At 46.2% G+C, this 25,975-nt stretch overlaps 1 protein-coding gene across 2 annotated transcripts in view; it reads left to right on the forward strand.

The window, feature by feature from the left end:
- The first annotated feature begins 12,406 nt into the window (after positions 1-12,406).
- Positions 12,407-25,975, forward strand: part of Serpina9 (serpin family A member 9) — a 17,784-nt gene continuing 4,215 nt past the window's right edge. Inside the window, exons 1-3 of one of the 2 annotated variants that reach the window (XM_028782057.1) lie at positions 12,407-12,450; positions 17,348-17,994; positions 24,867-25,140. In XM_028782057.1, coding sequence (XP_028637890.1) covers positions 17,364-17,994; positions 24,867-25,140 — 905 coding nt within the window. In that variant the 5' untranslated portion in view covers positions 12,407-12,450; positions 17,348-17,363. The remainder of the gene's footprint in view (positions 12,451-17,347; positions 17,995-24,866; positions 25,141-25,975) is intronic. The other variant, XM_028782059.1, reaches the window with a different exon arrangement.

Genomic DNA, 25,975 nt, shown 5'->3' on the forward strand with positions numbered 1-25,975 from the left:
TCTTTCTTTCTTTCTTTCTTTCTTTCTTTCTTTCTTTCTTTCTTTCTTTCTTATATCTATCTATCTATCTATCTATCTATCTATGTATCTTTCCCATCTACCTGTTCATCCCATTGACCTGTCCATCCTTTGACCTGTCAATCCATTCACCCATTTTGCACCCACCAACCTGTCCATCCTACTGACCTATCTATCTACTCACCTGCCCAACTCATTGACTAATTCATCCATACATGTATTTTCCCACTCATGAATCTGCCCATCCATCCACCGACCCATCATCCTCCCACTAATCGGTCCATCCATCTGTCCACTATATGTCATGGACTATCCTAGCATCTTGAGTTATAACAGCTAACAAAATCTACACAGACCTTCACCTCATGGAGGCTTTAGTCTGTTTGGAGAGGCATAAAATAAACAAGGGATGTAATAAAGAAGCCATTTAACAGAGCAGGCAAGGTGGCCAGCTGAAAGTGTTGGTGTTATATGTGTGTGATGGTGGTAGAGGGGTCGTGAGCCAGCCTTAGGAGCAGAGGATGCTCACTACCTAAACAGCTAAATGATGATTCCGTATTGCAAAGTCTGTTGCACCGCTGAATCTGTGTGCTGGTGACACGGGTGGACCATTGCTCACCTGGACATAAGTCCTTAGAATGTACATGCCCGACACCAGAATCCCAGCAAGAAATGCCCCTTTGGTGTGATCCAGCAGGCTTTCTGTAGGGTGTGGGAAGCCGTGGCACAGCCTTTGAGCATCTCTTCAGGAACACACAGGGGCCAGGCCAGGAATCCAGCTTCCTGTCAGTGCCAGCCTAGCCCATAGCTCCACCTGCCCCTGCTGAGGTCATTTCTGTGGGATGCACCAGGAGTGGCAGGCCGATGTGTTGGCAGGGAGGGCCACCAGTGGGAAGTCCCAGTGTTCTGCTCTAATTTTTATAGACACACCCTGTGTGTCTTGAACCTGGGCTTCTGCTCTTCATCTGATGCAGCTACAGGTTGGCATCAAAAGACCCCCCCCCCGACACACACACACACACACACACACACACACACACACACACACACTCTGACAAAACAGCTATTCTTTCAGACATAAAGGCACTGTGCGGCCACCAACTAACCGTCTATTATGAACCAAGACAGAGTACCAGACACGGTGTAAATGGAAGTGAGGGAACCTGGCCAAGCACAGCCTGGAAGGAGATTACCACATGGCCTTCCTCCTCTGCATCTCCTGATGTCCTACTCAGGACCAAGGAAAGAGCTCCCAGTCCTGCTGGTCACCACAACGGTTCTCATCTTTTACAACAGGGGTGCAAAGCCAAGGCAGCTTTTGTTTGTTCTTCAGGGAGCCCGTATTCCATTCACACACAGTTTCCCAACTTTCATTCAACTCTGATCTACAGGCACAATTACGGCGAAGCCACCTCCTCTTCTGTGTTAGGGAGTTTTATACCCATGGGCCCACCTCAAATGGAAAATATCTGATGTCTAACCATCTGAGCACTACAGCTCAGGAACACAGCACCCCAAAGAGTGAAGGTTGCTTCCTCTCATTGCAGAGGTGATGGGAGCCATGCTATGGACCATATGTCATCAGCCTAGGAAAAAGAACAAGATTTGAAATTTGACAGATTTTATTTATTTATTTATTTATTTATTTATTTGCCTAGGTGGGCAACTTGTATCAATATCAATTGGCTCTGAGTTCATTGTGTGGGCATTCTGTGGGTTGAAAATTTACTGATATAAATCTGACTGATAATTTACAAGCCTCTGGAGTTTTCATTTTACTTGGTTACGGGGATTTGTGACAGCTAGCTACAGGGGTTGGATGACTGAGAAAACAGCAGTTCAGCAACACCGTGGGAATGGGCTGGGGAGACCACTGCAGCAGGAGAGTAGCCGGTGATAGCATGGATTGATTTTTTTTAATATTGCATACAACAGCTATCAGCCATCAATACTTCTCCCTGACTTGCGTGTGCATGCAGTGATGAACCCTAATCACTCCCCAACAATAAATGTAATGAAACTTAACAGAACTAAATAAAACCACTTAAAGAGGAAAACAAAATCTTACACAGAAAACAAAATCAGCTTACCCCAGCCAGAAAGTAATTATTTAAACAGAGACAGTGTAAGCATGGACCTTGGAGGATGGGAGACCTGTGGCACCCCCTCTGGAGGGTTACCACGCTAAAACAATGCACTTCAGTGCAAGGTATTGCAGCTTTTCCAGGCACCCCAGAGAAAGGCTGAGCTGATAGTGCCAGTCAGGGTGGGGGCCGGGGGTGGGGTGGGGTTTACACTTCAATGCTCAGCTAAATTAACATCCTTGCTTTTGATTCATTGTCTTCTACAAAACCATAACTCTCCTTCTGAGGGCCTGAGGGAAGTGGGGAGTCTCTCTCCCTGATCCAGCCAAACTGGAACTAACCTGTTATCCTTTACCAATCTTTTTCCAAATTTCTTCTAAAACTATGAGGCAGTTTTTGAGCCTAGGTGAACTGGGTAAGACATTAGGCTGGGCCACCCATCCTTGGTCTGCCAATTAAATAAACAATGATGAAAAGCAGAAAAAAAAAGAGATTTATTCAATGTGATCATATTGGGAAGAGCGAGAAAAAAATCTAAGAATTCTCCCAAGTCCATCTTTGGAGTCCCAACAGGAGACTCTGGGCAAGATACATACATACATATACATAAGCATATATATATATATATATATATATATATATATATGTGTGTGTGTGTGTGTGTGTGTGTGTGTGTGTGTGTGTGTGTGTGTGTAATGTGTGTGTATAACTAAGCAGCTTGGGTAAAGGTGTGGCCCTGCCCATCACTGATCCCTCATTGTCTGGGTTCTTGTGTGTCCTCTGAGATGGTCTTCTGACAAGTTTTCAGAACTGTCAAATTGCTTTGCTTGGAGACAAGCCCCTCCTCCAGCTGGCACCAGGCTTCTGCCTTTTCCTTCTCTCCTGGGGAGTTGCAATGTCTCGGGATCCACTGCTTCAATAGTCTGATAGCCAAAGGAAAGGGGACAGAAATCTGTAGAGAAACCCTTCATTTATGCCAGGCAAGTTACAGAATGACAACAGAGTGTATCCAGATCAAATTCCACCCCAATGAGTCAGCGCTTGTCGGTCTAGCCTGGGAAAGCTCTCGGGAACTTAGTAAGTTTGATAGCCCTAGGCTGAGCCCTCCTCCTTAAAGAAATAACAGAGACCCATAGGACTTTGTCTTATGGTCTGTGGACAGAAATGGTTAGGATTTAGATTGGGAGAGGGGTGAGGTTTGAGCCAGAGGTGCAGACTGGAAATGTCTTTCAGGCCGGCTGGAAATACAGGCTGGAGGAGAATGAAGGACAAAGAGCTCCAGTCTAGCCAGGGAAAGCACATCCAGTTCATGTAATGATCCTTTGAGGGGAGTCAAGAGGGGAGACATGTTTTGTTGAGGTCATCTGGGGTCACCATACTAGACTAAGAGACACTGTTTGTATTTCTGGCCGAGGTAGGTGTTTGGGATGTCTCAAGGACATGTCTGGAAGACCAACAAACCTGGCTAGTTTGTGAAGGACAGTGGTAGCCTGTCCTGACTGTAGCCCTTCTCCATTTAGGGATTTGATATCTGGAAGAGCCTGCTCCAACAGGAGAGCTACATATGGGCAACATGCTAACTCCTTCTGTGAGCTGAGAGAAACAACAGGAGAATCTAAGTTCTGGAGGTCAAAGGTGAACCCTGTGCCTGGGCCTTGAGCCAAGGCAGAAGCATTTTCCTCACTTATGTGCCAGACTACTTAGCTTCATTTAGTTAGCTTTTATTTTTGTATTTAATCTTTGGCAGTTCTAGGGCTTGAACCCAGTGCCTCGCACGCATTACACAAGTGCTCTACCACCTTGGATATGTTCTTAAGTTTTGGGATTGCTCTGGGTTTACAGAAAGTGACGGAGCTAAGACATGGTTTCCAGTCGCGTCCTCTAGACACATTGTAGTCTGTAACCATGGAACCCTGGTCACACAGCTCACAGCAATGGAGTAAGCATCGGCACCAGCCCAGTGAGTGAACTGCGAATGATATTTGCAAACCACCAGTTTCCTCCTTAGCACCCTTCCTTCTGCTCCAGGATCCCATCCAGGGTGTGTGACATCGTGGGTGACACCCTCAAGAGCATCTCCAGGGCTTTGAAGAGGCTGAAAGTGGGGGGGATACCCCAGAGTCACATGGGATGAAGCTGAACTTAGGGGTGGGGAACATCTGTTTGGTTTGGGGTGCTCAGCAAGTCCTATGATTAACTCAGTGTTGAGAGCTGGGGATCTAGTGTCCACCAGCAGGGGCCTTAAAGGGGTATCCAGTGACTTGCTGATTGTTAGGACCTAGGTAAGGTATTAAGGACTAGATGGAATGTTACCTAGGTAAAAATTACTTGGCTAGGCTGCCATTAGAAGGAAACTTTTTATGTTTCTGCTGTTACTAGGAAACTTTCTAATGCCAAGATTGATCACATATTCTGTTATGTTCTGTGACTTTTGAAACCAGTCCCTGTACAAATCAGTAGAACAGTTCTGTATAGTTACCCACTTCACTGGCTGGTGTTGTGTGTCAACTTGACACAAGCTGGAGTTATCGCAGAGAAAGGACCCTCCCTTGAGGAAATGCCTCCATGAGATCCAGCTGTAAGGCATTTTCTTAATTAGTGATCAAGGGGGAGGGCCCATGGTAGTTGGTACCATCCCTGGGCTGGTAGTTCTGGGTTCTATAAGGAAGCAAGCTGAGCAAGCCAGGGGAAGCAAACCATTCAGAAGCATTCCTCCATGGCCTCTGCATCAGCTTCTGCTTCCTGCCCTGTGTGAGTTCCTGTCCTGACTTCCTTTGGTGATGAACAGCAATGTGGAAGTGTAAGCTGAATAAACCCTTTCCTCCCCAATTTGCTTTTTGGTCATGATGTTTGTGCAGGAATAGTAACCCTGACTAAGATACCCACTATAGTTTCACGTGCCACTAGGGTGTGGGAACTCCACAGGGCAAATGAAATTGAGAATGCCAGGCTGCATTACACTATGCCACCACTGGGCACTAGGTTCCCAGGAAGCACTGATACACTGCTCAGGGGTTGGGGACCTCAGCCTGGGTGAGAAACAGCACAGGCTAAGGCTGAGGAGTCACAAATTCCCAAACTCCCAGGCGTTCAGATGCCACTGGAAACCACACAGAGGATTCGGGAACAGAGGGGGCTCATGGGCCTTCAAGGATGAGCCCAGGGCTGGGGAGAGGGAACTCAGGTTTATCTGAGCAGTGTGATTGTCCAGGAACATGGAGGGGCTTTCTGCAAGAGACTTAGGTGACTGCTCTGTAGACAAAGGCTTCCTCCGTGTCCCCCACAGTGGTTCTTGATGAGAGAGACAGTCCATGCCGTCTGAGAGAGACGATGATGAGAGAGGTATCCATACCGTTTATTGATTATTCATCATGAAAAAGGGTTGCATACCACTTCTGTAGGGTGAACCAGAGATTAAATACCTTTTGCAGGAAGAGAAACTTATTGGGTAAACCCTCAGGACCCATCTAGATACCTCATTAGTATGGAGAACTCTGTTCTGTGCTATGTGACTACTAGTCACACACTTTATATAGGGGGCTGTGCTCAGGGGCGTTACAGGCCAGGAGTCTGGCCAGAGGTGGGTGAAGCACCTATTGTCCTCATGTAGGAGATGCTGGGGCTTCCAAACCTACCCAACCTTACCAAGGTTCCTGGCTTAGTCCATTGCCCCACAGCTCATAATAAGCTTAGACCTGAACCCACTACCCAACAGCAATTCCTGCACCCATGCGTAAGCTTTTATGGTATAAGCTGCCCCCAGGATGGACCCCAACATAAGAGAGACCTGCACAAATATAAATAACTATTTGGAATAAGACTTCTGTTTTGGGTAGTGGTTGAGTAAAGTTTAAGTTCCCAAGACCTCCCTGGAAACTGCCATCCTACTTGGCAGAAGGAGACATGTATGTGGGTAACTGACATCCTGGTTGGTAAAATCAAGACATAAATATTAGGCAAGTCCCATCCTGGCAGACAAGTTAGGACACGAGTATTAAACAAGGCAAGTCCATTGACCCAATTGAATACCCTCACCAATGGGAGCAGGGTACGTGTACAACAAAGACATGTTCCTAAGGAAATCCCCTATCCCTAAATTCTGATTGGTGAAATAACTTGGCACACATGATTATGGAGTTGAGGCGTAAAAACTCTATGGGATCTTAACTCAATGTCATGGTTCAGTCCCCAAATCTGGACCGTTGCCCTGGTGGACCAGTCCTGGGGTGTATGCTCCATAAACTATCCCTGCCTGACTGAGACGGGTGTTCATGTGTTTTGTGAGGCAATTCTGGACCCCAAAGTTGACTCCATATCCCCTCAACACGTGCTTAGTCTCAGTGCCCATCAGAGAGCTGGTTGTTTTGTTTGCCAGAGTCCTGTACAAATCCTATAAGGGTCCCTCCTGGATAAAGGTCATCTCAGAACAGAAATCTCCCGTGTCCCATCACATGGAAAAGACAACAGAGAGAATTCCTTGGGACCTGGGGCTCTGCTGAAACCCAAACCTTTTCTTATCTCACCCTTGGTTTGTCCCCAGTTGTTAAGGTGAGGTGACTTCTGGGAAGGCTAAAGAGCTACATCGAAGAAAAAGGTCACCAGAAGCTTTGAGGAGCATCTCCTGCTGGGCAGCTCTACAGGGGGGACAGTCACCTCAGCTGTAGAGGCTGCCAACCATCAGACCTGAGGCTTCTGGTTGAGTAGCGTTCAGGTTCAGTCTTGAGGTGATAATCTGCTCCCTTGTTCTGAGGAAAGAAAGGTGAAACATAGACACTAAACAGAAATGTATAGAGATGTAGGCATGCTTAACTATTTTTATTCTGGTGTGTGTGTGTGTGTGTTTCAGGAACCAGTTCTCTCCTACCATACAAGTCCCAGGAATTGAATATAGGTCATCGAGCTTGTCAGCTAACAGCTTTACCTGCTATGTCATCAGCCTATAGGCATAGTTGATCATTAATTTACTCTTAAAATTATACTTTTTTCATTCTTAGGGATAGAATCTCTCTATTATATGGCCCTGGCTATCCTGAAACTTGCTATTAAGACCAAGCTGGCTTCAAATTTACAGAGATCCACCTGCTTCTACGTAATGACTGCTGGGATTAAAGGTGTGTTCCACCATGAGTGGCTGTTACAGCCACATTTTAGGGCTATGAAATAGGTATGCCAGCTTTTTTAAACATGCCAGTGTTTATAATCCCAGTACTTGGGAGTAGACATTGGTACTAGGCCAGTAAGTGAACTGTGAACTTTATTTGAATTTTACAAGTTTCATCATTAGCACTCCTCCTTCTGCCTCAGGATTTCATCCAGTGGTCAGAGACTCTCTAGTTCAAGGCTACCCTGATCTACATTACCTCAAAAATCTAAAAATAAAATAAGCATCTTTATAAAACCAGAGTTGGGGTGGACACATCCAAGATTATGAGGATGATAACAGACCCAGTAGACAAAAACAGATGATTCTAGATACCTTCTACTTCTCTCTACATTGCTGAAGAGGTTCCATGGAGGAGGGTGAACTGGGTACAAGCTCATGCTGATGACCCTTGGATAGGCCTTTGAGAACTTGCCCTTTTCCCTTCAGTGTGCTATTGTGAGTAGGCTTAGATATTGTAGAAGGAATAGACCTTTGCTTTCTAAAGTGGCCCTGAAACCCCAAGACCCGAGACCTCAGTGCTGAAGATGATCTCGGATGAACTTCTTTCCAGGTCAAGGACAGACGCTGGAGTGGAAGTGAGCGTGTTGAGAGATGCCCTTGCTCCTTACTCTTAGGTCTTTCCTAGCTTTCCCTGGAAACTCTGATTCTGTGCTTCTGGGTGGGACCATGTGACCTGCCCCTGATGAGAACCCTGATTAGTCAACCTTGGGAAGCCCCAAACTTTTCAAGCTGCTCTCCTGTCACACGTCAGCTGTAAGACTTGACAAAAGTCACCGGGCATTGGACAACTCAGTAAGTCTGACCCTCTAGGTTCCCATCATCTCTCCCCCGGCCTCCCACTCCATCCTCCACCTTCATATCCTCTTTGATTCATCTTCCTCTCCCCTCCTCCTCTTCTCTAGAATGTGTAACCTCAGCTTCGTTCTGGGGAACCCACACAATCTCTAGACGTTGTAGACAGGAAGGAAGACATATAAGAAGGCAAAAAGCCAAGTTTGCTTCAGGCATTGATAAGGACGGGCAGAGTGTGTGATCCAGAAAGACTGAGGCGGGAGGGACTGAGTTGTAGTTAGTGGCTGGAAAGGAGGATGTCGGTGAAGAGACAGGAAGGGTGGTCTAATTGTAGAATCATGGGAGATCACATGGAGTGAGAAAGAAATGATAGAGTTTCCTTCTTTGTATTGACCACATTTATTATCTTTATCTAAACACACACACACACACACACACAGAGAGAGAGAGAGAGAGAGAGAGAGAGAGAGAGAGAGAGACAGAGACAGAGACAGAGACAGAGACTCTCAAGCATTCGGTTTCTACCAACCCCATACAGATTTCTTCAACCGTCTTTAATTCTCTGTGTCCCCTTTCCTTTCATGACCAGTATTCTAATTACACGTGTTAGCAATTCCTATTTCCCCTCAAGAGCACCTTGGCAATTTTCTTGTTTGCTTGTTTATCTAGGTAGCTGTCTTTGCTTTGGTATGCCTTCTGGTACATTTTCTTTCTTTTTAAAAGTTTTATTTTACTTTTTCTTTAAGTCTATGTGTCTATCCCTCTGTGTGTATGTGATTATGAGTGCAAGTCTCAAGGAAACCAGAAGAGGGCATCAAATCCCCTGGAGCTAGAGTTACGGACTGATATGAGCTGCCTTGTGGCCCTGGAATTAAACTCTTGTCCTTTTCAGGAATAGAAAGTGCTCTTAACTCTTGGGCCATCTCTTCAGACCTACCTTCAAGATCACTGATCGTTTCTTCTGCTGTTTTAGAGTCACCGTACACACTTTTGTTCTCAGTTATCAAATTTATCTTCTCAAGATGATCAAGTTGATACTATTTTACATTTTTCCTCATATTATAGTAACATATTCTATGTTTAAGTATATTTTTAACAGTGAATGGAGGTAGAAAAAATCATTCTGAGTAAAATCCAGACCCCAATTGACCAGTAACATAGTATGTATTCACCTATATATAGATGATAGCTTTTAGTTTCTGATAACCAAACTATAATTCATGTACCCACAGAGGTTAGCTAATAGAGTCAGTGACTAGGGGAGGAAAAGACTCCCCAAGGGAGAGGAAATTGAATATATAGTTAAGGAGAGACAGAGATGAGAGTGGTGGGCAGAGACTACAGTGGGATAATCAAATGGAGAGGAAGAGGGAAGAGGATATAAGTTAGAAATAAGTAAAAACTAAGGGTCAGTTGAAGGGTCACATGGACACCTGATACAATAGAAGCCTCTTAAAATATATACATGTAAGACAGAAGTCTAAATCAACTAACACCAACTAACAGGGGAAACAAAGCCCCAACTAGACATCTCTCACCATGAACTGAAGCCTCCAGCGCCAGAAATAGATTACATCTAATTGCGTTGTTGGCCAAAGGGGCCTGAAACGACTCAGGCTATTTCCAAGGTTATCGATCACTTCCATGGAGTGATGCTAAGGCCCTACCTAGAGCCTTCAACTCTATTGACTAGTGTTCATGATACTCAAAGGTACTCTGAATGCCACCAGAGGAGAAAGGTTATCTTGCAGGCAGGTCACCAACCCAGCTACAAACCTTTCAATCTACAGTGGTGACCTGCCTGTAAGATAAGCTGGTCTAACAGAGGCACAAAAGTTATGGAAGTAAGCAACAAACATCTGATTAGATTTAGGGTCCACTTGAGGAGATGGAACCCATGTCTGACACTTCAAGGTGGCCAAGAGCCTAAGAGTAGATGAGGACCTAGGGGAGAATCAACCCTGTCACCACTTACCTCAACCGACTTACCACTGTTCTGCTAAGTGAAGATACAAATAGTGACTCCTGGTGTCATTCTGCTAGCATGACATCATAGATCAATGCCTTGCTCAGCCATCATCAGAGAAGCCCCCTCTTACAGTAGATGGGGACAAATATAGAGACCCACAGCAGGAAAATGTGCAGAGAGCAAGAGACCTTGGGATACTCAGTCTCAGATACGATGAACCCTGCAGAAGAAGTAGGAATGATTGTAAGAGCCATGGGGATGGAAGACACCAGGGCTACAAGGCCTTCTAGTCACAAACAGGAGTGACACACATGAACCTTCAGAGACTATGGTAGCATGCCCAGGGCAGGGCCTGCATAGGTCTCATCCAGACAGGGTTCCATCCAGAACTGCGAAGGGAAAGTGGACACAAGCCCCCATCCCAGCTCGGAAGTTATCTCCAATGGACAACCACTGGCAAAATTGCCTCTTTACAGGCAATTAGTGTCAGCTGCTGTGTCCTGCTAACTACTCAGTTGGAATGCACAGCTAAGCTTGCCAGACCTCTCAACCCTCACCAACCCCAAAGCAAGACTGTGACAAAGACCTGAATTTTGTAAAGGTGATTTCCCCACCTGATGAGGCTCCCACAAGGCCACTGGCACAGGAACTGAATTGTGACTTTCTTCTATGTGACAGTAACATGTAGCCTGGTCCATGGTGGTGGATGTTGTTCAGGGTCACTTGGATTTGTCTTTTCCGACCATGGCTAAGGATGAGTGATATTGGTGCTTCCTCTAAAGCATAGGTTATTTTATACCAACAGTATTCTTGGAATATCTAGAGATTTTGGGTTGGATGTTGGATATTCCATCATTCTTTTGCTGTCTAGCTTTTGTTATCTTCCTTTACCGTCTACTGATAACCACTTTTAAACACAACTAAGTGACTTGAAGTTCTGCTTGGTCCTGTCAAGGCACGCTTTTGATCCCTAGGATTAGTCTAGTGTGACTCTAAACGTAAATTAGTTCAGTTCCAAAGGCAAGATGTGACATCTCTCAGCTTCCCACGGGGCTCTCCACCTTGGATGGATTTTCCATGTCTCGCTGGTTCTATACGTTTTCATCTGTTTACTCTGGGGGGTGAGTGTGTCTGTTTATGTCGATCTATACGGCCAATCTCCATCCCTCTGTTTTGGACAAAAGCGCAACCCAAACTTCACACATGCACTTCCTGTAACACTGGAACTTCAATGGAGCCAGAGAGTTTTCATCACTCTGGCCCGGAGCTCTTCCTGCCCATTTCCAGTCATCACCACTCCTCAGAGGCAAGCTGTTCATTTAACTCAATTTTAATTCAGTCACCTGTTCAACAAGCACTCACAGAATACTTAGTGTTGGCCAAACAGTCGGTATGCAGGGAAGACAAGACAGGCAAGAGCCCTGACTCATGCGGTGTCCAATACCCCACATAGATGTGAAATCACAACAGTGGCAATTGTTTTGCCAACAGGCTGAAGGTGACATAGAAACATCTACAGAGAGCCATTTTTCTCCTATAGGTCATCAAAGACAGCTTCTTTGAGTCAGTGGTGTGACGCAGGATCTAAACAACAAATTGGAGTTCACTGGGAGAAAAATTGGAAGAAACATACTCTGGGAATAGGATCCAAGCAAAATCAAAGTGATTATCCTAAAATAGAATTCAAGGAATCAAGATTCAGGGCTATGTGATGGTGATGGTGTTGAAGAGGCCCCATTTTGGCAGTTGAAAGACAGGTCAGAGGATTGGGGGTCTAGCAAGACTCTTTTGGGAGACAGAACCACCCAACAAGAGTTATAGCAAAACCTTGCCCACATCTGTATCAGTGCCATCACCAGTCTACCTGACAGTCAACGCTTCCTCATTCTTCATGTCTTAACTTGAGGTAAATTGACCAGACTGGTGATGGATGACACTGAGAATGAGGAAGAGGCAGTGCAAAGATGGTCCTGAGGCTTGGGTAGCCTGGTGGACGGGTACCACTGATGCAGATGCTGATAAAGGTTCGTCTGCAACTCTCGTCAGGAAGCTGACTGGGAAAGTTGATTCCAGTTTGGTCTCCTGAGCTACAACTGGCTTGTAGCATCAGGAGGCACTGGCAGATGGGCAGCTAGCAATGCAGGAGCTCGGAGGGAAGGGACCTGGCTGGAGATGAAAAGTGCTCATTTGCGTCCCTTCCTAATGAAGCTGTGGGTGTGGTGAGACCTGTGGGTGAGAGGTGAGAGCCACCAGCCAGCTGCTGAGGCCTGCTGGCTTATAAGAATGAGCTGGAGGACAGGACCCCATCAAGGGGAGGAGGAAAAGGAGGAGGAGCATGGGTTTGAACAAAATCCAGCTGCCTAAGGGCTGAGTGGAACAGGAGCTGAGGTCGCCGTTGTTGTCCTACAGGGAAGGCAGGTGAGGTGAATACTCAGACATATTCAATAGCTTTACAACATCTGGGTCTGGTTTCTGTGGTTAGAAGCCAGACTGTAAGCTAAAAATAATGACGGATCAGGGTTAGGGACACTTGCGGATGGACAAGGTGACAGCAGAATGGATGAAAGGAGGGAGGTGGTTTTGATCGTGGGTTCGTTGTTATGGCTACGCTCAAACTTGCTTAAAGCCAATATCCAAGCTTGGGGGTGGGGGGGGGAGAGAGTTTTGAGAACAGAAGATGGAACTGGAGGTTCTAGGATGGTGACAAGGCAGATGGAGAGAAAGCTTCCTCTCCCATAGGAGACTGAAGATGGTCATTGTCTAAGGGTTTGTCTGTGATGTGAGGTGGGAAGAAAGGCTGGCTGAGGGTGATCACATATGTTTTCATGTGTGTGTGTGTGTGTGTGTGTGTGTGTGTGTGTAATGGGTAATGGCTGTATGTGTCCTATGTCTGAGTGCAGGTCTATGAGATGTCTTCCTGCAGTCAGTAGGAAATGGATGTCTAGTTGACCAGTCAGTTGGCCCTGGATGGAGGCAACATCCCCCGGTATGCTGGACAAAGACGAGGCACATGAATGGGCTCTACCAGGCTGAGAGCCACCAGGCTGGGGCATCCTACACAAGCTGGGTCATCGGGTGGGGAAGGGTCTGGTTGGATGGAATGTTCTGTACCCAAGCAGGGTCAGGAGCTACCTTAGGCTGAGAATTGTGATAGGAGAACAGAGTAGCTGGACACCTGCAGGTGAGTGGGCACAGTGGGAAAAAGGCGTACATGACGGGAGCTTGGCTGTCTCTCCTATGCTCTGAGGGGGCTCTGAGGAACTAGGAGTGACATGGCAGCTTTGTATGAGGAAGCTACCCTGTCAGTAGTGTGACGAGTGACAGGGGGAGCAGGCATTTGGGTAATAGCCCTGAGAGACAATAGAGGGAGGGGTAAAAGCCAGGCTAATGGGAGGGATGGGCCCCCACGGGGCAAGCCCAGGAAAGACAGGGTCCCTGTCACCCCAACAGGTGGAGCCCACTGACAGGGTGTGGTGTGCACACAGGGCTGTGCTACAACAGAGCAGCGGGGAGGGCTTGGTAGGCCTAGGAGAGAGACAAGAGTTGGGACTGCCCTGGGAATGCTGGAGTTGTCCTCTGGATGAGTGAAGAGGGAGTGGGACTGGATTTGAAAGTTGACCGAATGAGCCTTGGCGGGAGATGTTTTCAGAGACTATGATGCTCCAGGGTCTTGGGGGAACTCCAAGCTTTTCAGGAAGAGTCTCTGGACTTCCTTCCTCTGAGCTCCTACACCACGAAGCAGCTTGCCTGAGGGCAGGGGGCAGAGACAGCCTCTTCCCATGTCTACAGCCGATACTCTCTTTCTTTAGCTTCGTCCCCTCCCGAATGGTTATCAATAGTGAGGGACAGTCGCCACCTTCTTTGTCGCTTCCAAGTACAAAGCAAGAAGAAGCTACTTCAAGTCCCTGGACCTGATATATCACTGAGCGCTATGCAGACACCCTCTCACTTTTCATCAGAGCCCCCTCTGTGTCAGATAAGGGACAGTGGGGTGATGGTGAGGTGAATTGGTATTGCTGGGCAAGAGAATGGCAAGAGGCTAGTGGGAGGAACCTCACAGTCGATGGTGATTGCTGTCAAGTTCTGACGGACAGATGGACAGCAGTGAGCATCAGGACTGAAGGCAGAGGGCAAGGTCAACCATTGGATGGTGTTTGCCTACACTGCCAAGAGGCCATGAATGCAGAGATGGTTGGGATTCTGGGGAATGTTCCATTGAAAGGCACACAGTCAGAGAGAGAGAGGCAGAGAGAGAGAGACAGAGAAGGGGGGAGGGAGGGAGAGAGGGAGAAAGAAAGGGAGTCTTCAAGACAATTCAGGAGAGAAAAAGAGAAGAGAGAAAAGAGTGGGGACTGGCGCTCAGGTTGGCTGTTCTCAGCTTGGCTGGCACGCTATAGTGTGCTCTCTGGGATGCGAGAGACAAAATTCTCATGGTCATCCTGAGCTCAGCACAGAGTAGATTGATAAAAACCCAGGAAGTGAGGCTTAGAGATATCCCCGGTTCCAGACAGGCCTATGCAAAGCTACAAAGCCAAATTAGAAGTTTGTAAAAGGATTCTCCATGTACACCTTGTAAGTTTCATCACATCAGATGCTGTGGAAACTGGCTGTCCCACGAGGCCAGGTACAGCACAGACCAGGAACTGTGTGGAGATCTTTGTAACTGTGAGCACAGGGGCTTCTATCGTCTCCCTTCCCCACATCTGATGAAATAATTGTCCCACTTGTTGGCTACATGCTTGCTTCATGGGTGAAGTCTTTCCTTCTCAGTCAGAAGTGAAATGTAAAATTGTCCTCATGACAAGAATAAGTGGCAGTTGTTCACACTGGAAGTGACCAGAGAGCCAAGCTTGACAGAGTAAGGGGTTTGTAGAGGGATGGTGGAGGGAAGGTTATCTAGAGCATAGAGAAGAGGATATGAAATGAGGAGAATGTTCTAGAGAAGTTTTCAAAGCTCATGACTTTCTGGGACACATGCTGTTTTCTTTTGCCTTTTGCCTTGGCCCAGATCCCTTTCAGCCCACTGTCTTCGCCCTTCACAGAATCTCAGAGTCAGGACACAGAGCCAGAGCACCTCTAGACAAGTATGTTCGAGCAGAAATCTTGCAGATGGTGTAGGGGTGATATGGGAACTGGACAGGGTTGGGAAGCCTAGAATAATGGCTACACAAAATTGTCTCTATCAAATTGTCTACACCAATGAAAGCAGTGGCAGCAGTGGAAGCCGTGTACTGAGTACCTACTGGACCACTCTCAACTGGTCAGCTGTGTAAGCTGGACTCCTGTTTACAAAAACAAAACTGAGGACCGATTCTTTGAGGGACAGGGACAGATTCCTTGCTCATGACGAGTGTCAGAGCTGATGTAGACCCAGCCCTGTTCTACTGGAGTTTCCTACTACCGTTCAGCCATGTAGTCTTGTTGAAAGAGAAGATGGCAGCAGATCAAGTTGTTTTTTTTTTATATCTCGTGTGTGTGTGTGTGTGTGTGTGTGTGTTCCCGTGCAGGGGAAGGTCAGAGGACAATCCTGAATGTCACCACATGAGTAGTGCCATCCGCCTTACTTTTGAAACAGTGTCTCTTGCTGGTACTGAGCCCATCAAGAAGGGAAGACTGGCTGATGAGCACATCCTAGGGTAGGTCGCATCAACACGCCAGGCTTTTTAAGCCTAGGCTCTGGGGATCAAACTCAGCTCCTCCTGTTTGCAAGACAAACACTTTACTGACCAAGCCCTAGGTTTGCAGGTCTTTACCTGCTTTATTTATAATAGAAGAATTAGGCAGCAGGCTGGGATCAGAAGCCATTCAGAGTTCTATAGCTACAAGTCCTGGCGGCACCTACCTGTAATCTCAGCAGTGGGAAGGTGGAGGCAGGGGGATTGCTATGAACTCCAGGCCAGCTTGAGCTCCATAGTCCAGATTCTGTCTCAAAATAAGGGAGGGGATGGAAGGAAAAGAGAGGGAGAGGAAGGGATTGAAGAGATGGGAAACACAGAACAGACAGCTGGTTTTGGAAGTGTGAGCTTCCTGATGTTTTGAGCAGCTGGCTCCAGCAGGGGCTGCCCACTCCCCCTGCCCCAAGCCTTGACTAGAAAGACCTTAGAGAGTAAGGAGTCGGGGGGTGGGGTGGGGGAGGGGCTGGTCAAAGTGTTAAAGTGAATTAAATTTGGCCTATATATGTTTTTCCATACAGAATGAACTGTAACCCAACTTCTTATGTAAACAGACTGCGACCTATGAGGTGTGGCCAACCACAGATGGCCAACTATTCAAAACACTGTCAGAGAAGGTGATCACAAGCCAGTTAGGCTGCCCCCAGCTCACTCGTACTTTCCACAGGTCACCTGTTGTCACTGGGAATTAAACCTGTCCATGTCCTTTATTTATTGTAGTGTTTGCCTTCTTAGTCTCCATGTGTAGCCAGCCAGGTATGAACTCATAATCCGTAGCACCTCCACCCAACCCCAGTTCTGGGGTACAGGCCAATCCTATCACACATGCCTGTTTTTTTTTTTTTCAGACAGAGTCTAACTATATAGCTTTGGCTGGCCTGGAACTTGCTGTGTAGACCAGGTTAGCCTCAGCTTCAGAGATCCACTTGCTTCTGCCTAGCTCCTGGGTGCTGAAACTACAAGCTGGCCTTCTGTCTTTTGGGGAAAACAAGGTGTCATGTAGTTGAGGATAGCCTTGAATTTCTGACCTTCCTACTTCTATCTTCCAGCAATGCTTGGATTGCAGGGGTTTGTCCACCATGCCCAGCTCAAGTGGTTCTGGGATGGAACCCTAAGGCTTACTGCAGGTTAGGTAAACATTCCTCGAACTGCACTGCAGCCCCGTGCCCTGGTTTCCATGTTTTCAGAGGCACGTATACAATGGAAATGCATGTGACTGGGCATAGATGGGTAGCTCTGTCCTGTCCCCACAGAAGGTACAGGAATATTTAGAGGCATATTTAGGGCTGGAAGTTACTTCTGACTTTGAGGATCAGGATTCTGGTCCTCATGATGGCAAGGCAACACACTTTCACTTTCTTTGTAGTTTAAAGCATAGATGGAGGAAATCAGAAATCATAAAAAAGCCTGGGGGTCAGAAAGGAGCCCTGTCTGGTATCCCAGTTAGCATACAGCCTCACCTGTGACCTGAGCCAAGTTATACAACCACATCCTCATGAGAACTTGTTGCTCATTGTAGGATCAAAACCTCCACACTACGGACTTTGCAGAGTTTCTGTGAGGCTCCAGGGGGACTCCATAGCAGAATGGGAGGTCCCACCTGAGCATTGAGCTTACCTCCCCACAGTGGGTCCCTTCTGTTTTACAGACTCCCTTCCTTCCAAATGGGCTCGTCCTTTTACCGAGTTCTCCTATTGGTTGGTTTCTGTGCTCCAATGTTCTGCGTGTCGTCATCCAATCCCTACAACCGTGAGTCCCCTCACCCTCCCTCCATGAAGAGCAACCCAGCCTCCCAGGTGTCTCCTAGCAACACCAAGTTCGCCTTCCTCCTGTACCAGAGGCTGGCTCAGGAAAGCCCAGGTCAGAATATCCTCTTTTCTCCTGTGAGTATCTCCACTTCTCTGGCCATGCTGTCCCTGGGGGGCCGCTCGGCCACCAAGACGCAGATCCTCCGGAGTCTTGGCTTCAACCTCACAATCATGCGGGAGCCCACTATCCACCTGGGCTTCGAGCATCTGGTCCGCTCGCTGAACGAGTGCCACAGAGGCCGGGACTTGAGGATGGGCAGTGTCCTCTTCATCAGGAAGGAGCTGCAGCTGCAGGCCAAGTTTCTGGACAGGGTCAAGAAGCTTTATGGGACAAAAGTATTTTCTGAAGACTTCTCAAATGCTGTCGCTGCCCAGGCCCAGATCAACAGTTACGTGGAGAGGGAGACCAAAGGGAAGGTGGTGGATGTTATCCAAGATCTTGACTCTCAGACAGCCATGGTCCTGGTCAACCACATCTTCTTTAAAGGTGAGGCTGATTTACTCTTTTCTTTCTTTCCTTCATTTCTCTTTTCTGTTTTCCTTTCCTTCCCTTTTTATGTACTTGGATGTTTGTTTGTTTGTTTGTTTGTTTGTTGAGTTGGTCTTACGTATTTCAAGACAGCCTCCATCAAGCTATGGAGCTGAGAGTGACCTTGAACTTCTGATTCTCCTGCCTCCATCTCCTTAGAGCTGGGATTATAAGTGTGTTCACCAAACCCCATTGATGCAGTGGAGACTGAACCCAGTGCTTTGTGCCAGCCACACACACAACAGAGGCATGACCCTAGCCCATCCCTAATTCACATTTCTTTTCCTTTTGGTGTTGTGTAGTCAAGGAAACAGGTGTGTACAACAAGGTCTAGACAGCAGGGTGTGACAAGGTCTAGACATCAGCTTTGCAAGTAGCTGCCTGTACATTCTGTCTTCTGTTCCCTCTCTCTAGCTTCCACTCATTAATTAATATGGGGCCTCATTTATCTCTGTGTTAGCATGAAACAAGGGGCTGTCCTAAAGAAGCTGTGCTCAGCAACAAGGGCCCCAACATGTCCTCTGGAACTCTAGAGGAACAAAGAGCTTGTGTTTTGGCACCAACGATTGTCATACTACTCCCTGGACACCTCACAGCCGTGACACACTGGGCCCTGTCTGGGGCCAGTTTAAAAACCCAGTGGTGAGAACAGTTTCAGAGGTTTGGAAGTGTAGACAAGCTGGTCTGTCACTCATATCTGTCTAGAACATCACGGTTTACAAAGCCACTGTTATGAATGACACTGCCCTGAAGCTGAATGAGCATCAGCTCTGAAGGCACACGACCCTGAGTCTGGGCTCTCCCTCTGCCCCTTTCTTGTTCCACCGTCCTAAGTGAGACTCTGAAAAATACCTGCCGAGGGCTAAGTGCCCACTCTGTGCCGGTCTCTGCCTCTTGGCTGGGCGATCGCTAAGCACACGCAGCCTCACAGGACCATGGCTGCAGTTGAGTGCCTGGGCTTCAGAGCTGTGTGTGCCGCTGTACCATGGTTCCTTCCTTTCCTCCATCCTCTCATTTACCCAACCCCCGTTTCCTATTAACCAATCCAGTCCAGCCATTTGTCTAGCCATCCACCCACACATCCTCCAAACACAACAAGAGGGCCAAAAAAACTGGCCTGCTTTCCTTCGTTGGTGAGATACCTTCATTTGCTATAGATTATCTTATTTGATTTATTTCTAGTGAAAGGTCATGTGCACAGCTTATGACCATTTTAAAGTGTCTAAGTCAGGGTCTTCAGTTGCTGGCATCTTCACCAAGGCTGCACTGCATGAAATATAGACACGATGGTGACTGTTACTCATATCTGTCTAGAGCAGAGGTTTTTAACCTCTGGGTCACTACCTCTTTGGGGGCCAAACGACCCTTTCATGGGAGTTGTGTTTTAGATATCCTGCATATCAGTTACCTACACTATGCTTCATAACAGTAGCAAAGTTGTAGTTATGAAGTAGCAGTGAAATAACTTTGAGGTCAGGAATCACCACAACTGAAGTACGGCATTACAGGATAGCAGAATTAGGAAGGTTGAGAACCACTGGGTTAACCCTTTGCTGTTTACAGGAACAGCGTGTTAAAGGACACTGTTCTGAAGTTGACCGGGCATCTGCTTTGAAGACAGATTTCAGTGGCTTTCTATAATTCCACAGTTCATTTTCCTCCTCAGAAGGAAGATCCTATCTCCTCAAGAAAATGAGCTGCCTCCCTCAACTCCTGCTCTTCCCCACTGGAGACCAATAATCTGCTCTGTGCCTCTGCAACCTGCCTATTTTAGACACTTCACATGTCTATGACATTTGAAATAGGACCCCAGGCCACGTCATCTCCAGCTTATGTGTGTAACTTAGGTTCATCCACGCTGTCTAACATTTAACAGAAGTCAGTCTTTTCTTTCCAGTTTCTCTTTCCTGTACTTTCCCTTTCTTTTCTATTCTTTGCTTTCGTTGCTGACTGCTAATTTGACACTGTGAACAGAAGACGGACATTGCTCCTGCAAGGCTTGGATCCAGACACGTGAGCTAGCTCCCAGCTCTCATCCATAATAGCTGAAAAATACTGTCATCTGGACTGGCAGTATTCTGTGTGTCAGATGCTGGGTATGCAGGCAGATCCTACTTCAGGCTACTGTGAGTACCTTACTGTGACATTAGTGAACACTCATTTTGTGTGGATGCTGTTCTGAGGCTTTCAAGTGTGCACCCAGGGGAGAGCCTGCTTGGTCATATGGTAGTTCCATTCTCAACTTTAAGAAGCTGGGAACTGTTTCTGCAGAGCCTACGCCAACAGTGGCTCAGGGATCCAGTCTTTTTCATAGCCTCACGGCTATTGGCTTTCTTTTCTAAATTTTAGTTTATTTATTTAGTATGTGCATAAGTGCATGTGCATGCATGTATGCACATGTGCATGTACATGTGCCTGCCTGCATGCGTGCGCGTGCGCGTGCGCGTGCGCGTGCGCGTGCGCGTGCGCGTGCGCGTGCGCGTGCGTGTGCGTGTGCGTGTGTGTGTGTGTGAAGACAACATGCAGGAGTAGTTCTCTTCTTCCATCACCAGGGATTGAATTCATGTTAGGCTTGGCCGGAAGCACCTTTATCTGCTGAGCCATCTCACCAGCCCTAGTATTTCTTATTATCCATCTTTTTGATGACAGCCATGGTGCTGGGCGGCTGTAACTCATTATGGTTTCGCTCTGCATTCCCTAATGACTAATGGTATTTGCCTTCTTTCCTAAGCTTATTGGCTCTGTAAACAGTCTATCTCTGGCCATTAACATTTTAAGCTGGTTCTTTCCATCTCAGCTTTCAGTTGCTGAATGTATTCGTATGGAAGATAGGATACACTTCACTAATAGTATCTGTATCTCCTCTGTGCTTTTCTCCCTCGGTGACTACAAAGTGCCATTTTTCTGATGAAGTATTTTCGAGTTTACATTTTTCCAGCTTTTAATTCATTTTTCTTTCAGTCTCACTTTACTTTCCTAGGGTTGACCTGGGGAATGCAATTGGCATGTAATTATAATGTAGCCTGTCTTAATAACAGTCATCATTCCAATAGTTATAAACATTTTTTTTAGTGCTTATTTTTCCTCCATCCCTTTGATATCATTTTAAATCATACTGCTACACATGTGTGCCCACCAATATAGATTTATTATGATCATTTTATTTTGTTTTAAAAGGAATTTGTTTTATGTTATGTGAATGAGTTTCTGTATGTATGTGCACCACATGTGTGCTGTGCCTATGGAATACAGAAGGGGGTGCCATATCCCCCAAAACTGTAGTTATATTTAGTCATGAGCTGTCATGTAGGTGCTGGGAACGGAACCTGGGTCCTCTGCAAGAGCAATCAGTGTTCTCAACAGGCGAGCCATCCCTCCAGCCTGGTCATCACATTATGAGCTGCCTTTCTAGAGAGGACAACATAACAGGAAAACCTATGCTCTCCTGTTTGTCTAGATTTTTTTTTCTTTATTTAGGGACAGTATCTCACTCTATAGTCAATAATTTGCCTTCTCCATCAAGCTGGACTTGAACTTAGAACAAGCTCTCTGCTTCTGCCCCCAAGTGCTTGAATTCTAGGTGTGTACCACTACACCCATCTCCAAAACACTCACACCATCTCCCATGTTTGAGCATAATTTCCTTTGCTGGTGTGGATCTATGTCACTATCCCACCCCAACCACAGAGGCCTCTAGCACTGGCAAAAGCTTGCTTGCTTTGATTTTCTTCTACTATTGTTCAAGCTTTGTATTTTCTGATAAACATGTTTCATGTTATTGAGGTCATCTCGAATGTGAGATTTCCTCTTTGCCTTCTGACTGATTATGTTATATCTAAGTATAAAATTGTTAACTCTGTTGGAAGATTTCTATAAACCAAGTTTTGGGAGCCTCTGAATGTTATTTCTTCCTGTAGCCACCCACTCCCTTTTCTATCTCTCTCCTCCTTTTGGGAGTCCAGTGATGCGTGTATTGCTCTGCTTGAGGGTGTATCCCAGCTTTCTATATTCCTCCATCTTTGCCTCGGTACTCCTCACACTACAGACTTACTGATACATCCTCTAGCTCAGTGCTTATTATTTTCTGTTAGTTCTCATTTGCTGTCAAGTCTCTCTAGTGAAACTTTCATTTCTGTTACCATATCTTCCAATTCTACGCGATGACTTTGAATCACTACTCTAATTACAAGCAGATGCTTTTTAAATACAGTTTTATAAAAAAGCTTTTTGAGTGTGTTCAAAATAGCTGCTTTGACAGGTTTAATTAATAATAAACATGTCTGGTTCCCCTTAGGAATGCATGCTCCCAACTCCCTAAAGTTTGGGACCTATTTCCTTGTTTCTTTTCATATCTCATTTTTTGTTTTTTTTTTAAACATCTAAATATTTATTTTAATTGTGTGTATCCACATGTGTGTCATGTGATGAGTATTTAGACACACTTGTGGTTGTCTACAGAGTCCAGAAGAGGACATCAGATGCCCCGGAACTGGAGATACAGGTATTTGTAATCTGGGAGCCGATCTGTGTCCTCTGTAAGATCAGCACACGTTCCTAACCTCAGAACCATCTCTAGCCTCTTTGTATGTTTTCAGCCCAACAATGTTAATAATGTAAATCAATTCTAAACGTGAACTACTTCCCATCCAGAGGGTTAGTCGCTGTTGTTCCTTGTAACAACCTGTAGCTTCCTGTTTCTTCCGAATGGATTTGCAGAACGATTTGCCATGCACACTTGGCTCGGCAGTCTGTAATTTTGACTCATCCTTTATTTTCTGTCTGTGCCCCCCAGGCTTGCAGACAGCGAGAGCTCTGAATCACCCAGATAGTTCCCAAACTGCCTACAGACGTCTGGGGTGTCTTTGCGTTTGAAATAGGTGGGAGGTTTCCAAATCTCCTGTAAACACTTGATTCTTTAGAAGTGTTTGTTTATCTCTCTGTTCATCTTATCTCTTCTCCATCCTCCAGACAGCCGGGAAGTGAGGACTCTTGTCTGTAATTGAATATGAAATGAAATGCACTCCTATACCTCTAGGGAGAAGGCATTAGGCACCAAGTGTGCCTCCATTATTGGTTGTGTGAGTGGAGGCTCCCCATTAAGATTTGGCCATTTGCCTTGAATGACCCTTCCTGGTCACCACGGCTGACTGGAACCATGTTTAGGGAAGGGTGGACACGCAGAAGGACTTGCTTTGTCATTTTTGCTGACAGAACCTCCCTCCTCTCTTCTCAGTTTGTTTCTTACTAAGCTTTGCGGTTAGTGACTTATTTGTCTTGACTGTTATGTACTGCTGGAGGTGTTTCAGAGTTCCGCCTGCCACTGTCTTGGCAAATGTCCTCGGGGAGATGATATTTGCCTTGGCTGAACTCCAAGTCAGATTAAATATGGATGGCTTTTATAAGTCATTCTTTTGGTATTGCAGGAGGCAGGTCAGATAAAGACAATTCTTAGAGAACGAGTCTAGGGCTGTTATTGTTTTGAGATGTTTTCTCTGTGTAGCCTGAGATAGCTTAAAACTCACAATCTTCCAGCCTCCCGTGTTCAAGGGGTTGCGAGTGTGAGCCACTATGTACCACCCGAGAATGAGTCTTTAGGGTATTCCAGCCCCATTTTGATTTCACTGTAAATGTGGGCTGTTCTTTTTCAAGACCACAGAGAATGAAGGATGGGATGTGGTACTGGAGCCTATCAGAATGCCACAAACTTTACCACTTCTAGCACAACACAGTTTATTTTCTTTAATAATTTGTTTCTCCGCTATAAGCATCTGAGGATTTTTCAGAGTTCTAAAGGAACTGACTTTGACCACTGTTGGCAGATGTGTGTAGTATCAGATACTGTGTGTGTGTGTGTGTGTGTGTGTGTGTGTGTTGTAGTACTAGATAAATGGAGTGTATGTATTTATGTGTATGCAAGTATAGTGTATGGTGCATGTGTGCATATATGGTATAATATTGTATATGTGCAAGTGTATATTGTCTGTAGGGTGTAAATAGTGTATGGTGTGTGTGTGTGAAAGTACATGTAGGAGGGGGAATATATGGCTTGTGTGGTATATTTGGGTGAGGATGCAAGTGCATACATGGTATGTGGGGTGTATTTACGTGTTTGTGTGTGCAAGTGGTCTATGTGTGTGGTATGTATATGTTTGTAGTGTATGATATGTGTGTTATGTATATGTGTGGTATATATGATGCATGTGTTTGTCTCTCTATACAAGTAGTGTATTGTATGATGTGTGAACATGTGTTATATATACATTTATACATATATATGTGTGTGTGTGTTTGTGTATCTGTGTGTGTGTGTGTGGTATAGGGTGTGTGTAGGGTATAGTGTGTGTGTGAAGGGGATGTGTGTGGTGTATGTGTGTTATATGTATGTGTGTATGTGAGCTATATATTGTATTATAAGTGTGTGTTGTGTGGTGCGTGTGTATGGTATGGTATGGTATGTGTGGTAAGTGTATGTGTATACATGAGTGTGTTTGGGATCAAAGTCTGGGCCTTGCAATGCTAGTTATGGCTTGTGTGGTATGTTTGGGTGGGGATGCAAGTGCATACATGGTATGTTTTGATGGAAAATTGAGTTTTTAGAGGTCCTCATCTGCCTGTTTTTACCTGGCAGGTTTCAGGGACATAAAGTCTCCTCTTCTTCACATTGACTTAAGCTCTCTCTTCTTTTGCACTGATGTGAGCCCTCCCTTCTTTTGCACTGATGTAAGCCCTCCCTTCTTTTGCACTGATGTGAGCCCTCCCTTCTTTTGCACTGATGTGAGCCCTCCCTTCTTTTGCACTGATGTAAACCCTCTCCTTTTTCTCTACGAAAGCCAACTGGACCCAGCCCTTTAGTGTTGCAAACACAAACAAGAGCTTCCCATTCCTTCTGAGCAAGGGCACCACCGTGCACGTTCCCATGATGCACCAGACTGAGTTGTTTGCTTTTGGAGTGGACAGAGAGCTGGGCTGCTCCGTTCTGCAGATGGACTACAGAGGAGATGCCGTGGCCTTCTTTGTCCTCCCTGGCAAGGGCAAGATGCGGCAGCTGGAGAAGAGTCTGTCCGCCGGGAGACTGAGAAAGTGGAGCCGCTCACTCCAGAAAAGGTGAGCATGACTGTCAGCTTGCAGGGAGCTGTTCATCTGAGGATGGAGAGTGTGGTGGTAGCTATGCAGTGATAACTCCTGGGAACCACGCCTCCTCTGCCTGCCGGACAGTGATGCTGGTACTGTGTCCACACAGTACCACACGAACGTCACTGTCACCTGGTATACAAACATTTCCTCATCCTCTCCTTCCATCTTCCCAGATGGAAACAGACTCCTTGAGGGTAAGTGGAGGTACTGTTTACTTTCTGTCACTGGGACAAAGCACCATGACCAAAGGCAACTTAAGGAGGAAAAAATTTACTTTGACTTACACATTCAGAGGATGAGAGTCCATCGTGGTGTGGAGCGTAGGCTCAAAGTGGTAGACGTGGTGACAGGAACAGGAAGCTGCGGGATAACACCTTTCACTGCAAGCATGACGCAGAGAGTGAACCAGGAAGTGGGTAAAGCTGCAAACATTTGAAGTCCACCCCAGTGAAATACTTCCTCGAGCAAGGCTGTACTTGTCATAACCTCTCCAAGTGCCGCCACCAACTGGGGACCGAGTGTTCTGATGCCTGAGCCTGTGGGAGACATTTCTCATTCAAACCGCCACAGTGACTCATGCAAGGCTGCACACACAAAGATTTTAAGTCTACACAGAGTTTACTCCAGAAACCAAGTCATACTAAATTCCATGGAGCTATTTTTATAAAAGCAAACAAGCAAACCAACCAAAGTCTTGGTGCTCACTTGTAGACAGAGGAGGATAGTGCTGCTGAGTCACTGAAGGTAGAAGTTGCTGTGTCACTGAAGGTAGAGGTTGCTGAGTCACTGAAGGTAGAGGTTGCTG

Source organism: Grammomys surdaster, unplaced genomic scaffold (assembly GCF_004785775.1).
Source record: "Grammomys surdaster isolate TR1022 unplaced genomic scaffold, NIH_TR_1.0 690, whole genome shotgun sequence".
Classification (NCBI taxonomy): domain Eukaryota; kingdom Metazoa; phylum Chordata; class Mammalia; order Rodentia; family Muridae; genus Grammomys; species Grammomys surdaster.